Source organism: Hippopotamus amphibius, chromosome 2 (assembly GCF_030028045.1).
Source record: "Hippopotamus amphibius kiboko isolate mHipAmp2 chromosome 2, mHipAmp2.hap2, whole genome shotgun sequence".
Lineage (NCBI taxonomy): Eukaryota > Metazoa > Chordata > Mammalia > Artiodactyla > Hippopotamidae > Hippopotamus > Hippopotamus amphibius.
Window position 1 is genome coordinate 211,972,908 of NC_080187.1, and position 17,468 is coordinate 211,990,375.

At 43.2% G+C, this 17,468-nt stretch overlaps 1 protein-coding gene across 4 annotated transcripts in view; it reads left to right on the forward strand.

Moving 5' to 3' along the window:
- The window catches only part of THSD4 (thrombospondin type 1 domain containing 4), a 565,916-nt gene that overhangs the window by 102,296 nt on the left and 446,152 nt on the right, over positions 1 to 17,468 (forward strand). For all 4 annotated transcript variants that reach the window (XM_057723173.1, XM_057723172.1, XM_057723174.1 and 1 more), the window contains one exon: positions 10,281 to 10,728. In XM_057723173.1, the coding sequence (XP_057579156.1) occupies positions 10,281 to 10,728 (448 nt within the window). The remainder of the gene's footprint in view (positions 1 to 10,280; positions 10,729 to 17,468) is intronic.

The window sequence follows — 17,468 nt, forward strand, 5'->3', positions numbered from 1 at the left end:
GGTAGAATTGCAGGCAGGGTTTAGAGGCACAAGAGCTCAGTGTGTTTGCAAAATGATGAGTGATCCTTTATGCCTGGAAAGTGTAGCGTTGGCGGCAGGGGACAGGGGATAGGATGAAGACTGGAGTTGAATCTGGGAATAGAGACTGAGACCAGATGATGAAGGACTTAACGTGACATCAAACCAAATGTGCCTTAAAACCAAATATGTCTGAACTTTATTTTCTAGGCAGAGATGAGCCATGAGGGTTTTTTGAAATAGAGGGTCATGACCAAGGGCTGTGTTTAAGGAAACAAATCTGGTGGAGAGAGAAGTCAAAAGTGGATGAGGTTCCTGACCCTGACTGGTACCTCATGGATGGGGATGCTGTCGACAACCTGGGAATATGCACTGGGTGTTTCTCATCACTATAAATACTGAATTGGATGTCACAGAGTCAGTGTTATTCTTTACCAAGGCTTTGGTGCCCAAGCACATCCAGAATCCAAAGAAGCTGGGCACAAGCTGGTGATGGCCTTTGTTGATCTAAAATCTTCTGGGAGTACATGACTTTTCAGTTACTGACAGTGACATTTCAGAAGAATATTTTCTCCCCTAACTATTTCTGTCCCTTCAATCTTTGGGGATTACAGCTTATTCATAAGTGGGTATTTTGTGTCCAGTTGAAATATCTGCACACTTAAGTATTAAGTTTGCTGACTTGTATTCTCTTTGTGATGTTGAGAATACATCACAAAGAAAACTGGTCCCTGGGTGGTGGCCCAGTACCAGTCTGCGGCGTGTTAGGAACCAGGCCGCACAGCAGGAGGTGAGCGGCGGGCGAGCGAGTGAAGCTTCATCTGCCGCTCCCCATCCCTCGCATTACTGGCTGAACCATCCCCCCCACCTATCCGTGGAAAAATTGTCTTCCACGAAACCGGTTCCTGGTGCCAAAAAGGTTGCGGACCGCTGGTGTATACAGTCGACAAAACCTTTAGGGAGAGTTCTGACTGGGGATTTCTGCGTTTGCTTCTTACAATCCTCTCCCCACATCCATAAATAGCTACATTTTAAAAAATTCAGTGGAAAACAGTTTAGTGATTTTCTTTTTGATATCACTTTCATATATCAAAACTTGTACAGAAGACAACAAATATATATATATTTTTATGATAGTACAAAAGGGCAAGAAATGATAAAGGAATCTACTTCAACTCCACCCTGTTGAGTCTGCTTCCCAGAGGAAATCATTGCCTAAAATTTCATTTGTATCAGTTCAGAAATGTATCCAGCATATATATGATATATTGTATACATTTTTTCTCTTTTCTTTTTAAACACAAACGGGGAGCATGAGTGTTTAGTGTCTTCTGTGTCTTGGTCTTTTTCATTTCACTGTACTTTGGAGACCATTCTGCATTAGTATATATGCATCTGCTTCATTCTTTTAAAGAACTTCATTGAACTCCAATATGTACTCTTCCATTTACCTTAATTTGCCTGGCTCAGTATTCTTCTGTTCAGGGATGCTTAAGTTGAGTTTCAAATTTACAACCGCAACTCAAATATGCAAAATGCAATTTAGTTTTCTACAGCTAGATTTGGTCCATGAGTCTCTGTTTCTGCTGCTGCAGGAAGACTGCCAACTCCAGGAGACTAAGATGGTCAGACACTTCATGTTAAACATGATCAGTTTTGTGCTTTCTACTCAATTCATTCAGGATTCTCCCTCTTCCTTAAATTCTACCCTTTTCCCTGGGGGTGACCTGGGGAGGAGAGGTCAGATGAGAGGCTTCTGTGCAGTCTCAGTTGCTACTCTGCTTCCCTGACTGCCTCCCACCCTTTGCAGTAACTGTTGCTGAGGTCTCCACATGTACCCTAGTCAGCGAGGGCCATGTGCTCTGTGTCCTTGCTAGAACCACAAAGACCCCTTTGGGATGACCCATCAGTGCTCAGGTGGGCCCCTCCCTCCCAAGTCCTCCCACATCAGGCGCCATATTGGACATGGGCTTTGGGACAAAGCTTGCAGGTCCCTTCTGTTCTCAGGCTCCTAAACAAATCTAGAGTTTTTATTACTTCCCACTCCAGGCAGAGTATTCTGGCCTAATCTCTGATTACTTCCTCTCAGTTGCTCCCTCTTCTGCCCGCTAGCCAAAGTCTTAATTTCCTTAGGTTTGAGAAGATAATTCCAAAGTCATATCATCTTCTTCTCATTCTGTAGTGTACACTATACCTCTGCTCTCTATGCCCCAGACTTTGGTTCTTTGCCAGACAAATTTTTCAAATTCTAAAGAAACCTCTTCTCTTCTCCTGTTGACCTTCAGGTCTTCTTTTCTCTGGTGCTGTAATCTTCAAGGTCATTCTAGAAGCACTGTGAGAGGGAGAGAAGGGATTGCTGAGAGGGAGAAATGTACTAATTCCTCAAAACGTTGTCCTATGAAGGTTGTTTCAGGTGTCCTGAGCTCATGTCTCTTTGTACCTCTATAACCACCTGAAAAGATAATTTTCCTATTTATGATTCCTGCTGCCCAGTATCTTTTTATTTTCTTTGCCCAGTATCTTTTAAAAAGTTTATTAAAACCTCTTTAAAAATGCATTTGGAGATAACTTAGGAGTTTGGGATTAACAGATACACACTACTATATATAAAATAGATAAACAACAAGGACCCGTATAGCATAGGGAACTATATTCACTAGCTTGTAATAACCTATAACAGAAAAGAATATGAAAAAGAATACATATATATCCAAATCACTTTGCTGCACACCAGAAACTAACACAACATTGTAAATCAACTATACTTTGATTTAAAAAAATGCTTTTGGTCATGCTAATGGATTTTGGGAAAAGCATTTCACTTGATATAATTGTAAGTCACATTTTCCTCCCCACTCTCCAACCTTAGAGTGCTGAGTGGAAATGCCTTGTTTTCTCAATGAAAGGAGGAAGGGAGGGATAATGTCCACATTTTGGAGGCTGGTGTAGAGGCCACCCTCAAATGCAACATCCCTGCATCTTAACTAGGAGACTGTGATTTTAGCTTCTCCTTTCCTCTGACCTGTCTTCGGTGCTAAGACTGGCCAGGTAAATTTGCCCCTAAATGTTGGCTTGGGAAGAGTTTAGTTTTCATATGTAAAAGCAGAGCAAGGTGCAAATGTGGCATAAAGGATCCCTTTAAATCATATGGAAATTTGTTTTCTACATCTGTGACTCTATTTCTGCTTTGCAAATAAGTTAATCTGTACCATTTTTCTAGATTCCACATATAAGCAATATTATATGATATTTGTCTCTCTCTGACTTATTTCACTCTGTCTGACAATCTCTGGGCCCATCTATGTCACTGCAAATGGCATTATTCCATTCCTTTTTATGGCTGAGTAATATTCCATTGTATATATATGTACCACATCTTCTTTATCCATCCCTCTGTTGATGGGCATTTAGGTGGCTCCCATTTCCTGGCTATTGTAAATAGTGTGGATATATGTATAACCGACTCACTTTGCTGTACAGCAGAAACTAACACAACACCTTAAGCAACTATACTCTAATAAAAATTAATAAAAAATAAATCATATGGAGATTATTCATTAAATCTAGTAAAATTCAATAGGATCTTACATTTTCTCAACAGCATCTAGTACAGAAACTTCCACCCACCCCTGGTTCTGTGAGCCATCTCCAGTAATCAGTGATATACCATCTCACAAGCCTCCTTCCCATCTTTCGTATGGAAGGATTGACTTCTGTTTACCTAACGACTTAACCCAGGTAGCTTGCTGCAAGGAGTGCGCCTCTCTAAATACTATGAAACCCGGAACCTCTGCAATGAAGCCGTGCGAGGAGACGTTCCACTTGAGCAGGGGCGCCTGACCTCACTGCCCAGCCCCTGGCTGCCAGGCTCCGGCTCCTAGGAACCCCCGCAGGCTGGTGCCAGTGGCTGCTGCTCTTTGGATGCTGGAGCGCGTGTGTGGTTCATGTTAGCACAGCTGAGAGAGGCTGGACCTCTCACACAGGCCTGACGGATCCAAGGGAAAATACAAGGGAAATAAACATCAAGAGTATAAGAACTACAGACAGTCTGGCTTTCAGAAGGCAGGGTTCTCTCTCTGCCCGTTCTACTCCATACTGGAAACTAAGACAGTTTGGGAAGCCATCCTGTAGCCGTAAGCAGCTGACAGACAGCCTTGCCTGGGTGGCTCTCCAGCTCTGACAGGCATGCGTGGAGCACCTTGACCTCTTAATTCTTCCCTCCTTTTGCGCATAAAGCTGAGTCCCAGCCTCTGTTGGATCCTCCTTTCCTTTCCGAGGACCTGTTTCTTCTTCAGGTGTTTGAGACCAGGAATGGTCTCACCCAATAGATGAGACTTTTAGTCCTGTGTAGAGGGATGTTTCATGTACCAGAAGTTAAGCACAGATAATAAAATGGGATGGGGAGATTTTCCTTCCTTTGGCAATCATGGCTTGATGCATTCATTCATTTCAGTTTTTCAACAGTAATTGAACACCTAATCTATGCCAGCCCTTGTACTAGGTTCTAGGGACATAAGACAAATAAGACATGTCCCCTGCTCCGAAGGAGCCTACAGTCTGGTAACCTAAGGCAGACTAAAGAAATTGGCATAATAAAAGGTTATTGTGCTGTGACAATTATGTGGGCTCCAGTGGAAGGACAAAAGAGAGGGACACTGAATCTATGGAGTGGAGGGTTGGGGTGGGGTTTGGACCAGGAAAAGCTTCATGGAGGAATTAATGCTTCAGCTGAGTCCTGAGGGGTGACTAGGTGGTGGTTGCAGAAAATGGTGGTGGGGAAGGCAGCCTAGAGGAGGAAACAGCATATCCAGCACATAGAGAAATAAATTGGGCTGTTCTGTTGGGAAATTCCAAGCAGTGTGGTATGGGTGGTCCATGGCTGTGACAGGAGGTGTGACAGGAGCTGTGTTGTGCAGGCTGGGTAGCTGAGCCCAGGAGTTTGAACTTAACACACAGGGGTGAGAACAGAAGAGCCAGCTGACTTCAGGGGATGGTGTGTTACTTGGGAGTGAATGGGAGTGAAACAGAGCAGTGTGGTCCACAGACCAACAGGATCAGCATCCCTTGGGAACTTGTAGGAAATGCAGATTCTCAGAGCCCACCCCAAATCTCCTGAATCAGACTCTTTGCAGGTGGGGTTCAGTGGTCTGTTTAGATAAGACTTCCAGGTGATTCTGATGCTTGCTCAAGTTTGAGAACTACTGAGAAGGAGAGTATAGGAAGAACTAGAAAGAGAACAGTTTTGTGTCGTGGGGTGAAGATGATGAACTTGGGCTTGAATGTGTGGAGTTGAAATGTCTGGGGGGATGTCTAGGTAGAGCAGTTAAAGTGTAGTCTGAGGACCCGCAGCATCAGTGTCCTCTGGGAGGTTGTTACAAATGCAGAATCAGACCGCCACCCCCGACATCCTGTATCAGAACCTGTATTTTGACAAGATGCCCAGATGATTTGCATGCACATCACAGGTGAGAAACAGTGCTAGACTAGAGATTAGTTGGGTCTATGGGACTGATGCTCAGAAGAGGGCTCTGGACAGGCTATAGACATGTGGATGTTGTCAGTTTCAGGTGGTAGTTGTAGATGACGTACTTCAGGGTTCATGTATAGTGCTGGGAAGAGGGAGGCTAGATGTGGTGTCTTTGCTTGAGTCATCACACTGACTGGTCAGGATTAACATCACCAAGCTGCACAACATCACACATAATGAGCCCCTGGATGGCAGCCAGCCTGTTGTAAAGAAAATATTTTATGTGCTTATTACCCTTTCCAAAATGCTATTTGCAGCCATTTTCTCAAGAAACAACAATTTCCCCAGACATCCATATTGGGTCATTGGAAGAACTGGGACCAGAACGTGGTGTCAGAACCCTTACTGTCCTGTTCTTGTCATTGTGGGGGAGGGAGGCTCTGCACTTAATGTTGTCAGGCTTGAGAATGTGAACGAGCAGAAAAAAGTATCACACATGATGCTCATAGATCAATAAAAGTTTGTTAAAGGTTGTTGAAACGAATGATGGAAGATGAATGGTAAAAACTGCTTTCAGATTCAAAAAATGCGTTCCTATTAGTAACCTCAACTTGATGTTTACAACATCATTGTAAGAGATAAGATAGGAATTATTTATGCTCTCATTAAAAAAAAAATAACAGCTTTATTGACATAATTAATGTGCCATAAAACTCACCATTTAGAGTGTATAATTCAGCAGTATTTAGTGTATTCACAAGGTTGTACGACCATCACCACTATCTAATTACGGAACGTTTCCATCACCCCCAAAAGAAGCCCTTTCGCAGTCACTGCCTGTTCTCCCCTCCCCCCAGCCCCTGGTAAGCACCAGTCTGCTTTCTGTCTCTATGAATTTGCTTGTTCTGGACATTTCATGTAAATGGAATCATGCAATATGTGGCCCTTTGTGTCTGGCTCATTTCACTTAGACTATTGTTGAGGTTCATCAGTACTGTAGTATATATCAGTACTTCATCCCTTTTACGGCTGAGTAATAATCCAGTGTGCGGTTATGCTCTGTTCTGTTTATCCATTCATCAGGTGATAGGCATTTGGGTTGTTTCCTTCTCGTGGCTGTTATGAGCAAAGCTCTTAAGAACATTCACGTACAAGTCTTTTCATGGACATATGTTTCCATTTCTCTTGGGTATACACCTAGGACTGGAATTGCTGGGTCACATGGAAATACTACATGTAACTTTTTGAGGGACTTCCAAATAGTTTTCCAAAGTGACTGTACCATTTTACATTCCCACCAGGAATGTATGAGGGTTCCAGTTTCTCTACATCCTGTCCAACACTTGTTATTATTTGTTCCTTTTATTATAGCCATCCTAGTGGATGTAACTCTCATTTTATAGGTAAGAAAACTGAGGGTGCATTTTTTTTGCCAGAGTTGTGTAGAGCTAGTAAATGGCCAAGCCTGAACTTTTTCTTAAAAAAACAAATACTTATATGAAGCATGCTCTGTGCAAGGCATTAAGCCCTTTGCCTTTATGCCGTTTACATTTTACAACAACATGGGAGGAAGGCACTATTATCATCTTTATTTATAAGTGCATGCAGGGTCAGGACTGGGCTTGGAATGCAACATTTAAGGAGACATCACAACCCTGAAAGTGAGTGTCTCCTTAAATGTTGCATCTTAAGTGCTTCTAAAGGCCTAGTGACTGACCCAGACTTCCTGATTAGCAGGTGGCAGAGCTGGGATTCAGACTCAGGAAACCTGGTTTCAGAGTCCAAGTCTAACCACTGTGCTCTACTAACACCCATATCCTTGACTTCCAAGTCAGGCTTTTTCCGTTTCTCTCTCAAGACCTGACTTTCCAAAATTAGCTAGAACTTTGACAAATGGGAAACCCTAAGTAAAATTCCAGAGATGGGTTATGGGGACACGAAGCAGAATGAATCAACCTAACAACTCCCAGGCACCTACCACATGCACCCCTGGAAGGGTTAACTGCCTACAGAGATCCCCTCGGCCACATCTATGCTTAGTATCCCAACTCCGCATAAATCTACCCAGTTCACGTGGGCCCCCTTGCAAGTGGCCAGATGGACTCTGTCCTGGTGGGGAAGAGGCCATTCTGAACCATCAGGATGATTAGCTCTGTAATCATCCGGCTGTAAGGAAAACACACATTCTCCTGGCCAAGTGGGGATGAATCTGCCATTTTTGCAAGTGTTCTGAGTCAAGTATTCAGAAATCATCTCTCTCACAAGCACATTGGCTGCTCATTCTCTGTAGTCTGTTTATCAAAATTAACTGGTCGTTTGTTTCTGAATCATCCTCTTTCCAATGGGGTTGCTGTTTGGGTGGGTTTTGAATGGTTCCCCGGTTTAGGCAGAGCCTCCCACAAGGCAATGTGAATACAGAAGTATACATTTGCCCAAGTATACGTTACCCCCCTCAGGGGTGATGGGCAGCCTTTGGAAAGATGCTTACATAAGTCATCAGCCAACTGTAGTAGGTTCTCCCTCTGCCTCCTCTACTTTCCAAGAGCAAGGTCAAGTCTGTCTAGGCTCAGCACATCTCACTGAGCTGTAGCAGTGCAGCCTGGCCCAGACCAGCAGATTTTTGTATATGTCACAGACTCAGAGGTTTTTAAAAGAATTTTATAGCTATCTTTCTCCATGCAGCATGACAGATTTTGTTGTTGAATTCTCACTCTTTTGTTTGGAATTTCAATTCTATTTCTTTGACTTTGTTCCTCAAAGTCGTGGGTCTATGGACTAGCATCACCAGCATCACCTGGGAGCTTGTTGGAAACGCAGAATCCTGGGCCCCACCCCAGACCTCCTGAATCAGAACCTGCCTCTCAGCAAGATCCCTAGGTGATTCCTGTGCACATTCAGATTTGGGAAGCATCATTCCACGTGTGTTTATTTCTGTATTACCTTCAGCTGGGGTCTCCACCCAATACTTACTTTGAAGCTAGAATTTTTGCTAAGCTTTCAGATTTAAACACACACACACACACACACACACACACACACACACACACACACACAGAGAAATTCTTTCCTTCACTTTTGCATGACGTCATTCATTTTACCTGGCCTGCCACAAGAAGAAAAAAGCAAATTACATCCAACTTATATATAGATATTTTAAGACTAACTTTTTAATTGCATCTCTTAAAGCAGCATTCTGGATCCCCCATCATTAATAGAGTCCCAGGTGTTGCCAGGATTGAGAAATGCCTGAAGGCAATACAAACACTAGCACAGTTTAATTCAGAACCGTATCAGCTAAGAATGAAGGTGCAATTAGTGATAGAGATGTTAATAATTAGTTGTGGTCTGTTAAATTTTATATTCAGTGGTTATGTAGAGTGAAGAAAGAATTTCCTCATGAGGGCAGAAATTAATGTTTCACCTCGATTGCTATTTTAATGTGCTTATTTTAATGGGGCCATCCTGTAGAAACCCTCGGGCACATTTCCAATTTTACATAAATGTAGAATTAATTATTATGGAAGCATATAATTTTAGAGTTGGAACGACCTTCATGGTCATTTAATCCAGTTCAGTCATTTTACAAATAAGTAAGAGTTATATGTTTTGCTTAAATCCTTCCACAGAGTACTGGAACCCTGCTTCCCAACTCTCAGACCAGTGATGGTGAAACCTTCTCAGATCCCCACAGACAGAAGAGGGAGGGATTCCAAGGCATTCTCTTGCCTCAGAATTCCCGATGCATTGCTGGTTGTGTTGCTTCCAAGGCCATTAGCCCACCTTGTGTTATGTTCTAGTTACTTTCAGTTGTACGGTTGGGGTCTTGGGAATCCTATGTGATTCACTTTTATATTTCTTCACCATTCCTCGCTCTGTATTTTGCAGACAGTAGTTGCACAATAAATTTGCATGCAGTGGTGTGCGGGAGATGGTTTTCCCCTGCTTGCTAGACCTGACTGTGTCTTCACATCAGTAGCTTGAAATTGGCCATGGTGGGAGTATTTACTCTGTGGAAATGGACAAATGCTACAAATCAGGACTTTTTTCCCCCTGGAAAGCCAGTTAGGCATTTACCAGCACACCTCTGTTCACATGATTGTCATAAGACCTCACAAGGCAACTGGTCTTGACAAAACCTAAAGATCCATACCAACGTGAAGATGACCATTTACCCATCGTTCCTCGTGGGTTCACTCAAGAGTGATGGAGTAGCCAGTGGCCCAGCCTCCGCTAGTTCCTTCAAGGACTGAGTGTGACCCTGGGCAAATCAAGCCTCAGGATGCATTAGTCTTTGGTTGCTTATCTAGGTTCTAATTACCTGGAAAAGCTATTTGGGCACGAACGGCCATGGAAACAGGGTCTGAAATATCAGGTACAGTTAAGTGAGAACCTCCCCCCTCGCCCCCAAACTATCATCGGAAAAAAAGGGAACAGTCGTTACTATGGCTGAAATTACAATTCTATCTTTATTCTCAAAAAAACCTTCAGTGGCTCTCTACAACCCGCAAAGACAAACTCCCTGGCATGTCACATACTGGCCGCAGCTTACCATTCTGACCTCATTTTCCACCAATCACATCACCCACTGTTGATTCCCACCTTCATTCTATGTTGCAGCCTCTGTAGAGTCTCTGTTCCAGCCTCCAGGATGTTCCCTTCTCCCAGAAAGCCTCTTTTACCACCCTGTTCCACTACAGGCTCTCTCCCAGGCTTCTGTTCCTCCCCAGTCCCCTCTCCCATGGACCAGAGCTTCTGGGTTGACATGGAAATCCTCTCTTGTGCATTTCTTTTTTAGGAGCAGGACCCGAGGTCCCATAGGCCCTGGCAAGTATGGCTATGGTAAGGCCCCGTACATCTTGCCGCTGCAGACAGACTCTGCACACCCGCCACAGAGGCTTCGGAGGCAGAGGCCCTCATCACGACATTCCAGGTCCCAGGGGGCATCTGGTTCTAGCCATGGCTACAGCCCTGCAGCCCACCGGGCCCCGCAACATGGACCTCTGTACCAGAGTGACAGTGGCCCTCGTTCTGGACTGCGAGCCTCAGAGGGCTCCATCTACCAGCTGCCTTTGACCCATGACCAAGGCTTCCCTGCAGCCTCAAGTCTCTTCCACAGCCCAGAAACAAGCAGCAGCCCTGGCCTGGGGGCCCACAGGACAGCTCAGAGCTTCTCCCAACCTGCCCGATCTACAGCAATCTCCTGCATTGGGGCCTATCGGCAGTACAAGCTGTGCAACACGAATGTGAGTACACACGGCCTGAGACCGGCCCTGGAAACAGCTGCTATTTTTATCTTTCTGTTGGTTGGCAGTACACACGGTGGAAGACAGAGAGGGCACGGTGTTTTAGGCCATGTGAATGCACCTTTCATTTCCCTCCTTTTCATTTCTCTTCATGTGTCCTCCCATATAATTTTCTTTTTTATGGGGTTATTACTTTAGTAACTTATGGAAAACTTCTTGAATTACTTATTGCAATCACTATGGCTGCATATATCAAACAACCTCCACCTTCTCGGTGGCTTTATATCAACAATATTTTTTATTTGCTCTTGCGTCTGCGAGTCAAGTGCGGTTTGGCTAATTTAGGGCGATCAGTGGTGGTGCCAAACATGTGGGAGTTTCGGGAGGTTTGACCAACATGGGTGTCATCCAGGAAGTTTTCTGGAGGCTCCCTGCTATTCAAGGCATAAAGACTTTGGATATTGTATCATGAAAAAGTCTGATAGTGAAAAACTGCTGAAGATTCCATAGCTAATGACTCCACAGTAAAGCAAATTATAAATGGAAACTACGTAAGATGACCAAATATGTTTTTTTAAAAAAAATCAGTTTAAAGACTTTGTATAAAAGAGAAAGGAAGAAGAGAATGTTTAAAGCTTTAATTTCCAAGTTGCTATATTTTTCATTAATAATTTAATCTGCCTTAATAGTCTGTTACTGGGTAACAGGACAGCTGTTATATATTAGCTTCAATTTCCTCATTAAAAATATATTTCCTGCCATAGAGTCCGTAGAAATGACTTAATTTGTGATTTTAATAATTCCTCTGAATGCCTGAATTGCTTTTCAGCTTGTTCTTCCACTGACAGACTTACAGAATTATTGATTTTTGTAGAGCAGTAATTTTCCTAAAGTCATTATTAATCGGTTGACCAGTAAGTCTTAACTGAGCATCACTGCTTGTCTTGTAACAGACCAGGCTCCATGGAAGATAGAAGAAAAGTCATTTTACCTAGAAAAGTCATATTTCTAGAGTTGCTGTGAGGATCAAATGAGGTGATGTTGAGGAAGTGCTGTAGAAATCGAAAAAAAAAAAATTTGTGTCCACAATAAGACACAGTCCGTGTTCTTGAATATCCCTTGCAATTCTTTTAAAATGAAACGAATTCATGTCTAATGTAGAATACATTCTCCCACTGACTAGTATGTGTCTAATTCTGAGAACCAAGTAATCCATAAAGAGAAGGGAAAAGAGAGAAGGCATTTGGCATATATGTGGACCTGATATCTACTTAACATTTCTTTCATTTAACCTTTGTTTTCGAAGTGTGCACTTTTTGCCAGGCCTGCGGTGCCAACAGCAGGGCAGCCTCTCCCCATGTAAAAGCTGTGGCTTCTCTGGCTGCTGGATAACTCCACTACTGAAGAGATTGAATTGCAAGGAATATTAAAAAAATTCTTGTGAATTTGTGATGTCTGCATCATTTTGAAAGTAGGTAAAGCAATGTCTCAGACATTTTCTGGGACAAAGAAGTGAATGTTGACAAAGGATTGTACAGATTTCATTCCCTTCTTTCCACTGTAACATTTTGCACCCCATCAAGTCACATCCTACTTACCCTTATTGAGAGACATCTTTCCTTAGAGGTCCCATTACTGCATATCTTCTTTTCATAAGCCCATGGCTTGTTGTGACGTGAGCCATGCCCCATGAACACGTTAAAACTCCCTGTGTCAGTGGTCACCAAAACCACTCCTAGGTTTAATGATTTGCTAGGAAGACTCACAGGACTCAACATATAGTTGTATGCACAGTTATGATTCATTGCAATGAAAAGACGCAGAGGAAAATCAGCAAAAAGAAAGGTGCATGGGACCAGGTCCAGAGGAAAGCAGGCACAGTCTTCCAAGAGTCCTGTCCCTGTGGAATCGCACAGGATGTACTTCATTCCCTCAGCAATGAGTTGTTACACATGTGAAGTATTGTCTACAAGGGAAACTCATTACCGATTCCATGGCCAAAGTTTATATTGGCGGCCAGTCACATAGGCCACCCTTTGCCTGCTGCATACTAAAGTTCCAGGCTCCCCAAAGGAAAGCAGGTGCTTGGCATAAAATATATTGCTTGTACACATAGTTGGAGCTTAGTGAGTCACTCTTATCACTTAGGGAGTGGTGAGGACCCTTCTGAAATCCAAGTTTCTGACATCAGCCAAGGACCAACCTTGCAAGCAGGCCTTTCTCAGGAGAGCAATCTCAGTCTTGCTGTGCTGTCTTATTTGCACATTCTCCACGTGGACCCATGTGCTCCAGCATCTTAGCATCAATGACCTTATGTAGACATGTACGTATCCTCCTCTATGTCCAAATGAGGGGATGACATGAGTCCCCCAGTTATGTAAATCTTCCTACTCAAAAAGGAAAGAGGTGAAGAGCAACACTCTGAACAATTCCCTGTGAACAGGGAAGGTGGGTTATCATGTCCGTCCTCTTCAAAGATTAGAAAAGAATGCATACATTTAGAGTTCTCTACCACTTATTATCTGGGAGAAGAGGAAGAAGGGAAAGTAACCCACGGTGGGGCAGATCTATCCACTGATTTCAGAACTTCATCTCTTTAACTAAGTGCCCAGTCTATCCCACCCCACGTCTTGATGGAATGCCCTTTTTCTAAGACTACCCCCACAGTACAGGGCTCAGTTCTGAGCTGTGAGGTCATGCGGTGGTCGGAATTAGGGGAAATGTTTTTGCAGGCTTCCGTGTCTTGGAACAGTGTCTCATCACTGGTCACAATCCCTCCCTCAACATGGCAGAGAAGGTGCTAAATACAGCTACTTCTAGGTATTTGCACTTGGTGCTGGAGCACTTAGTGAGGGGAAGGAGCTCTGGGAGCACAGGGCAGGAAGCCACAGGGTTGGGGAAGGTAGCAATTGAGCTGGGCTTTCAAGGATGGCCAAAAAAGAGAAAAGAGCACTTGGGGCCAAGGAAGCAGCTTAGCCAAGGACAAAAAGGCAGGATTGTGTCTGGATCTCGGGTGCTGTGGGGCCTGCCAGGTATAGGAACCTTCCTTCCTTTCCCTCCTGCCTCCTCCTGTCCACTTTAAATGATCATGGTCTTAATGGGGAACTTCTTCGTTAACATCTCAGAATACAGAAGTATCACATGGTCCTGCTGGACTTTCATACATGAGGTTGATGGGTGAGAAACATTTTACACAGTGAAAAATCAGAAAGCAATTCTAATCAACTGGTTTAATTGGATGTTAAGCCTGCAAGGCAGTGTGGGAGAGTGAGTTTGGGAGCTGAGTTGAGCTGGGTGCAAACTCCAGCTCCAACACCAGGAGCTGAGTTTTCTTGGGCAAGTTACTTAACTCTTTGAGGACCATCTGTGAAGGCGAAAGAATAATGATACCTACTCCATCGGGTTGATGTGATGTTCAGATAAGGTCATGTGTAAAAGGAGCTTGGCATGTGCTGACACATTGTTAGCAAATAAACCATTTGGACTTGGACAAGTGAACATGGCTGAAGATAAGATGGAATAAGATGTCTGCATATCTGAGCAGCTCCCAGTTCCTAAGTGCTGAGTCATGGAATTGTAGTTGAAATGGTCAGACTTGCTCAGAGTCCCCTTTTGCCCTTTGGGTTAGCTGTGGTTGGAGGTCCTTTCCCTTTGCCCAATAATAAAACAAGATTGCTGAGAGACCCAGCATTTTAGCTGTGATGTGGTAATCACCCTTGGGTCACGTTTAAAGTGACAAAAGTCAGCCTATAGATAACTTCATGCCAATGAAGCCTTTATACCCTCAAATGTGCCTGGTTAATATTAAGCCCTGCCTTATGATGTCATCTGGGAGTTTTAAGCATGCTAGTGTGTCTTTAGGATTGTTCGGTTCATATTAGATATCCTCTCTGAAATAGTACTTCAATATTAGTAATAAATGCAGCACTAATGATCCCTGAATGTAGACTTTTAGAATAAGGAAGGTTTTCTTTTTCCTTGCCTACAATGTGTATAAGCAAATGAAGGTGATACACTCCAGTATAGATAAAGAATCTGTGTCCTTTTAGAGCAGGCATCATCTTAGATATCTACTCGTGCAACAGTCCAAGTCACTCACTCTTGTGGGCTTTTGCTTGGAATCCATACGCAAAGCGCTGACATTGACTGAGTGGGGTCAGGGACACTGAAATTAGAGCACGCTCTGACCCTAAGCTCAAAGTCCAGTGGGAGAGAGAGAGACTCATAATTAAGTAATAACAAGTGCAGGGCACAGGCACCACTCTACACGCTGCGTAGGCACTTTGGAATCTCTAGATAGTGGAAAGGAACCTGGCTTGGGTGGAGACAGCAAAGGCCTCCTGCAGGAGTGTAGGCAATCCAGAAGAGGGGAGAGTTTTCTAGAAAGAGGGAGGGACAGGAATCTGACAGCCCCTTTGCGCTCCTGTAAAAGGTGAGGATCAAGAAGGGAGGGAATATGGGGATATGTGTATAAAAACAGTTGATTGAACCTGGTGTACCCCCCAAAAAAAATAATTAAAAAAAAAAAAAAAAAAAAAGAAGGAGCGCTTGGAGGACCTCTCGGTGGAATGAGATGCTTTTGCCATGAGCGGTGGCTTCACCTGCAAGTATGTCTTCAGCAGTGAAGGGGCAACACAAGGAGATGTCCACGGTTTATCCACAGCCTTGCGCTTCCTCAGCTATGGCTCAAAATGAAAAGTATTCCAGAAATCAAGTAAATAGATAAGTTTCTTCTTCATGGACTCTCACTGAAAGTCAAGACATGGGAGCAAAAGAACTAGAGTCTTTATAGGGGTGACACAGGGGAAGGAGAAAACCAAATCCCTCTTGGTGCCTGTGGAGATGCAATAAGAATACAGTTCTTTTCTACTAGCTATTTCTGGGGGTGTGTATTATTATTTGCAAAATACATTAACCAACCAAGACATTTTATGCCCTTTGTCCTGGAGACCTAGGTGTCTCTCTCCTGCCTTCTTCTCTTTATTATTTTTTTAATTTATTTATTATTTTTGGGGGGTACACCAAGCTCAATCATCTGTTTTTATACACATATCCCCATATTCCCTCCCTCCCTCAACTCCCCCCCCACCCTCCCTTGAGTCCCCCCCACCTTCCCCGTCCCACTCCTCTAAGGCATCTTCCATCCTCGAGTTGGACTCCCTTTGTTATACAACAACTTCCCACTGGCTATCTATTTTACAGTTGGTAGTATATATATGTCTGTGCTACTCTCTCGCTTCGTCTCAGCTTCCCCTTCAACCCCCGCCCCCCCAAACCTCGAGTTCTCCAGTCCATTCTCTGCATCTGCATCCTTGTTCTTGTCTTGTCACTGAGTTCATCAGTACCATTTTTAGAGTCCGTATATGTGAGTTAGCATACAATATTTGTCTTTCTCTTTCTGACTTACTTCACTCTGTATGACAGACTCTAGGTCTATCCACCTCATTACATATAGCTCCATCTCATCCCTTTTTATAGTTGAGTAATATTCCATTGAATATATATGCCACATCTTCTTTATCCATTCATTTGTTGATGACCATTTAGGTTGCTTCCATGTCCTGGCTATTGTAAATAGTGCTGCAATAAACATTATGGTACATGTTTCTTTTTGGATTATGGTTTTCTCTGGGTATATGCCCAGGAGTGGGATTACTGGATCATATGGTAGTTCTATTTTTAGTTTTTTAAGGAACCTCCATACTGTTTTCCATAGTGGCTGTACCAACCTACATTCCCACCAACAGTGCAGGAGAGTTCCCTTTTCTCCACACCCTCTCCAACATTTGTTGTTTCCAGATTTTGTGATGATGGCCATTCTGATGGGTGTGAGGTGATACCTCATTGTGGCTTTGACTTGCATTTCTCTGATGATGAGTGATGTTGAGCATCTTTTCATGTGTGTGTTGGCCATCTGTATGTCTTCTTTGGAGAAATGTCTATTTAGGTTTTTCGCCCATTTGTGGATCGGGTTATTTGCTTTTTTGGTATTAAGCTGCATGAGCTGCTTGTATATTTTGGAGATTAATCCTTTGTCCGTTGTTTCATAGGCAACTATTTTTTCCCATTCTGAGGGTTGCCTTCTAGTCTTGTTTATGGTTTCTTTCGCTGTGCAAAAGCTTTTAAGTTTCATGAGGTCCCATTTGTTTATTCTTGATTTTATTTCCATGATTCTAGGAGGTGGATCAAAAAGGATCTTGCTTTGATGGATGTCATAGAGTGTTCTGCCTATGTTTTCCTCTAGGAGTTTGATAGTGTCTGGCCTTACATGTAGGTCTTTCATCCATTTGGAGTTTATTTTTGTGTGTGGTGTTAGGAAATGTTCTAATTTCATTCTTTTACATGTTGCTGTCCAATTTTCCCAGCACCACTTATTGAAGAGGCTGTCTTTTTTCCATTCTATACTCGTGCCTCCTTTGTCAAAGAGAAGGTGTTTGGGCTTACTTCTGAGTTCTCTATTCTATTCCATTGGTCTTCCTTTCTATTTTTGTGCCAGTACCATACTGTCTTGATCACTATGGCCTTGTAGTATAGTTTGAAGTCGGGAAGCCTGATTCCACCAACTCCATTTTTCCTTCTCAAGATTGCTTTGGCTATTTGGGGTCTTTTGTGTTTCCATACAAATCATGAGATTTCTTGCTCTAGTTTTGTGAAAAATGCCATTGGTAATTTGATCGAGATTGCATTGAATCTGTAAATTGCTTTGGGTAGTACAGTCATTTTCACGATGTTGATTCTTC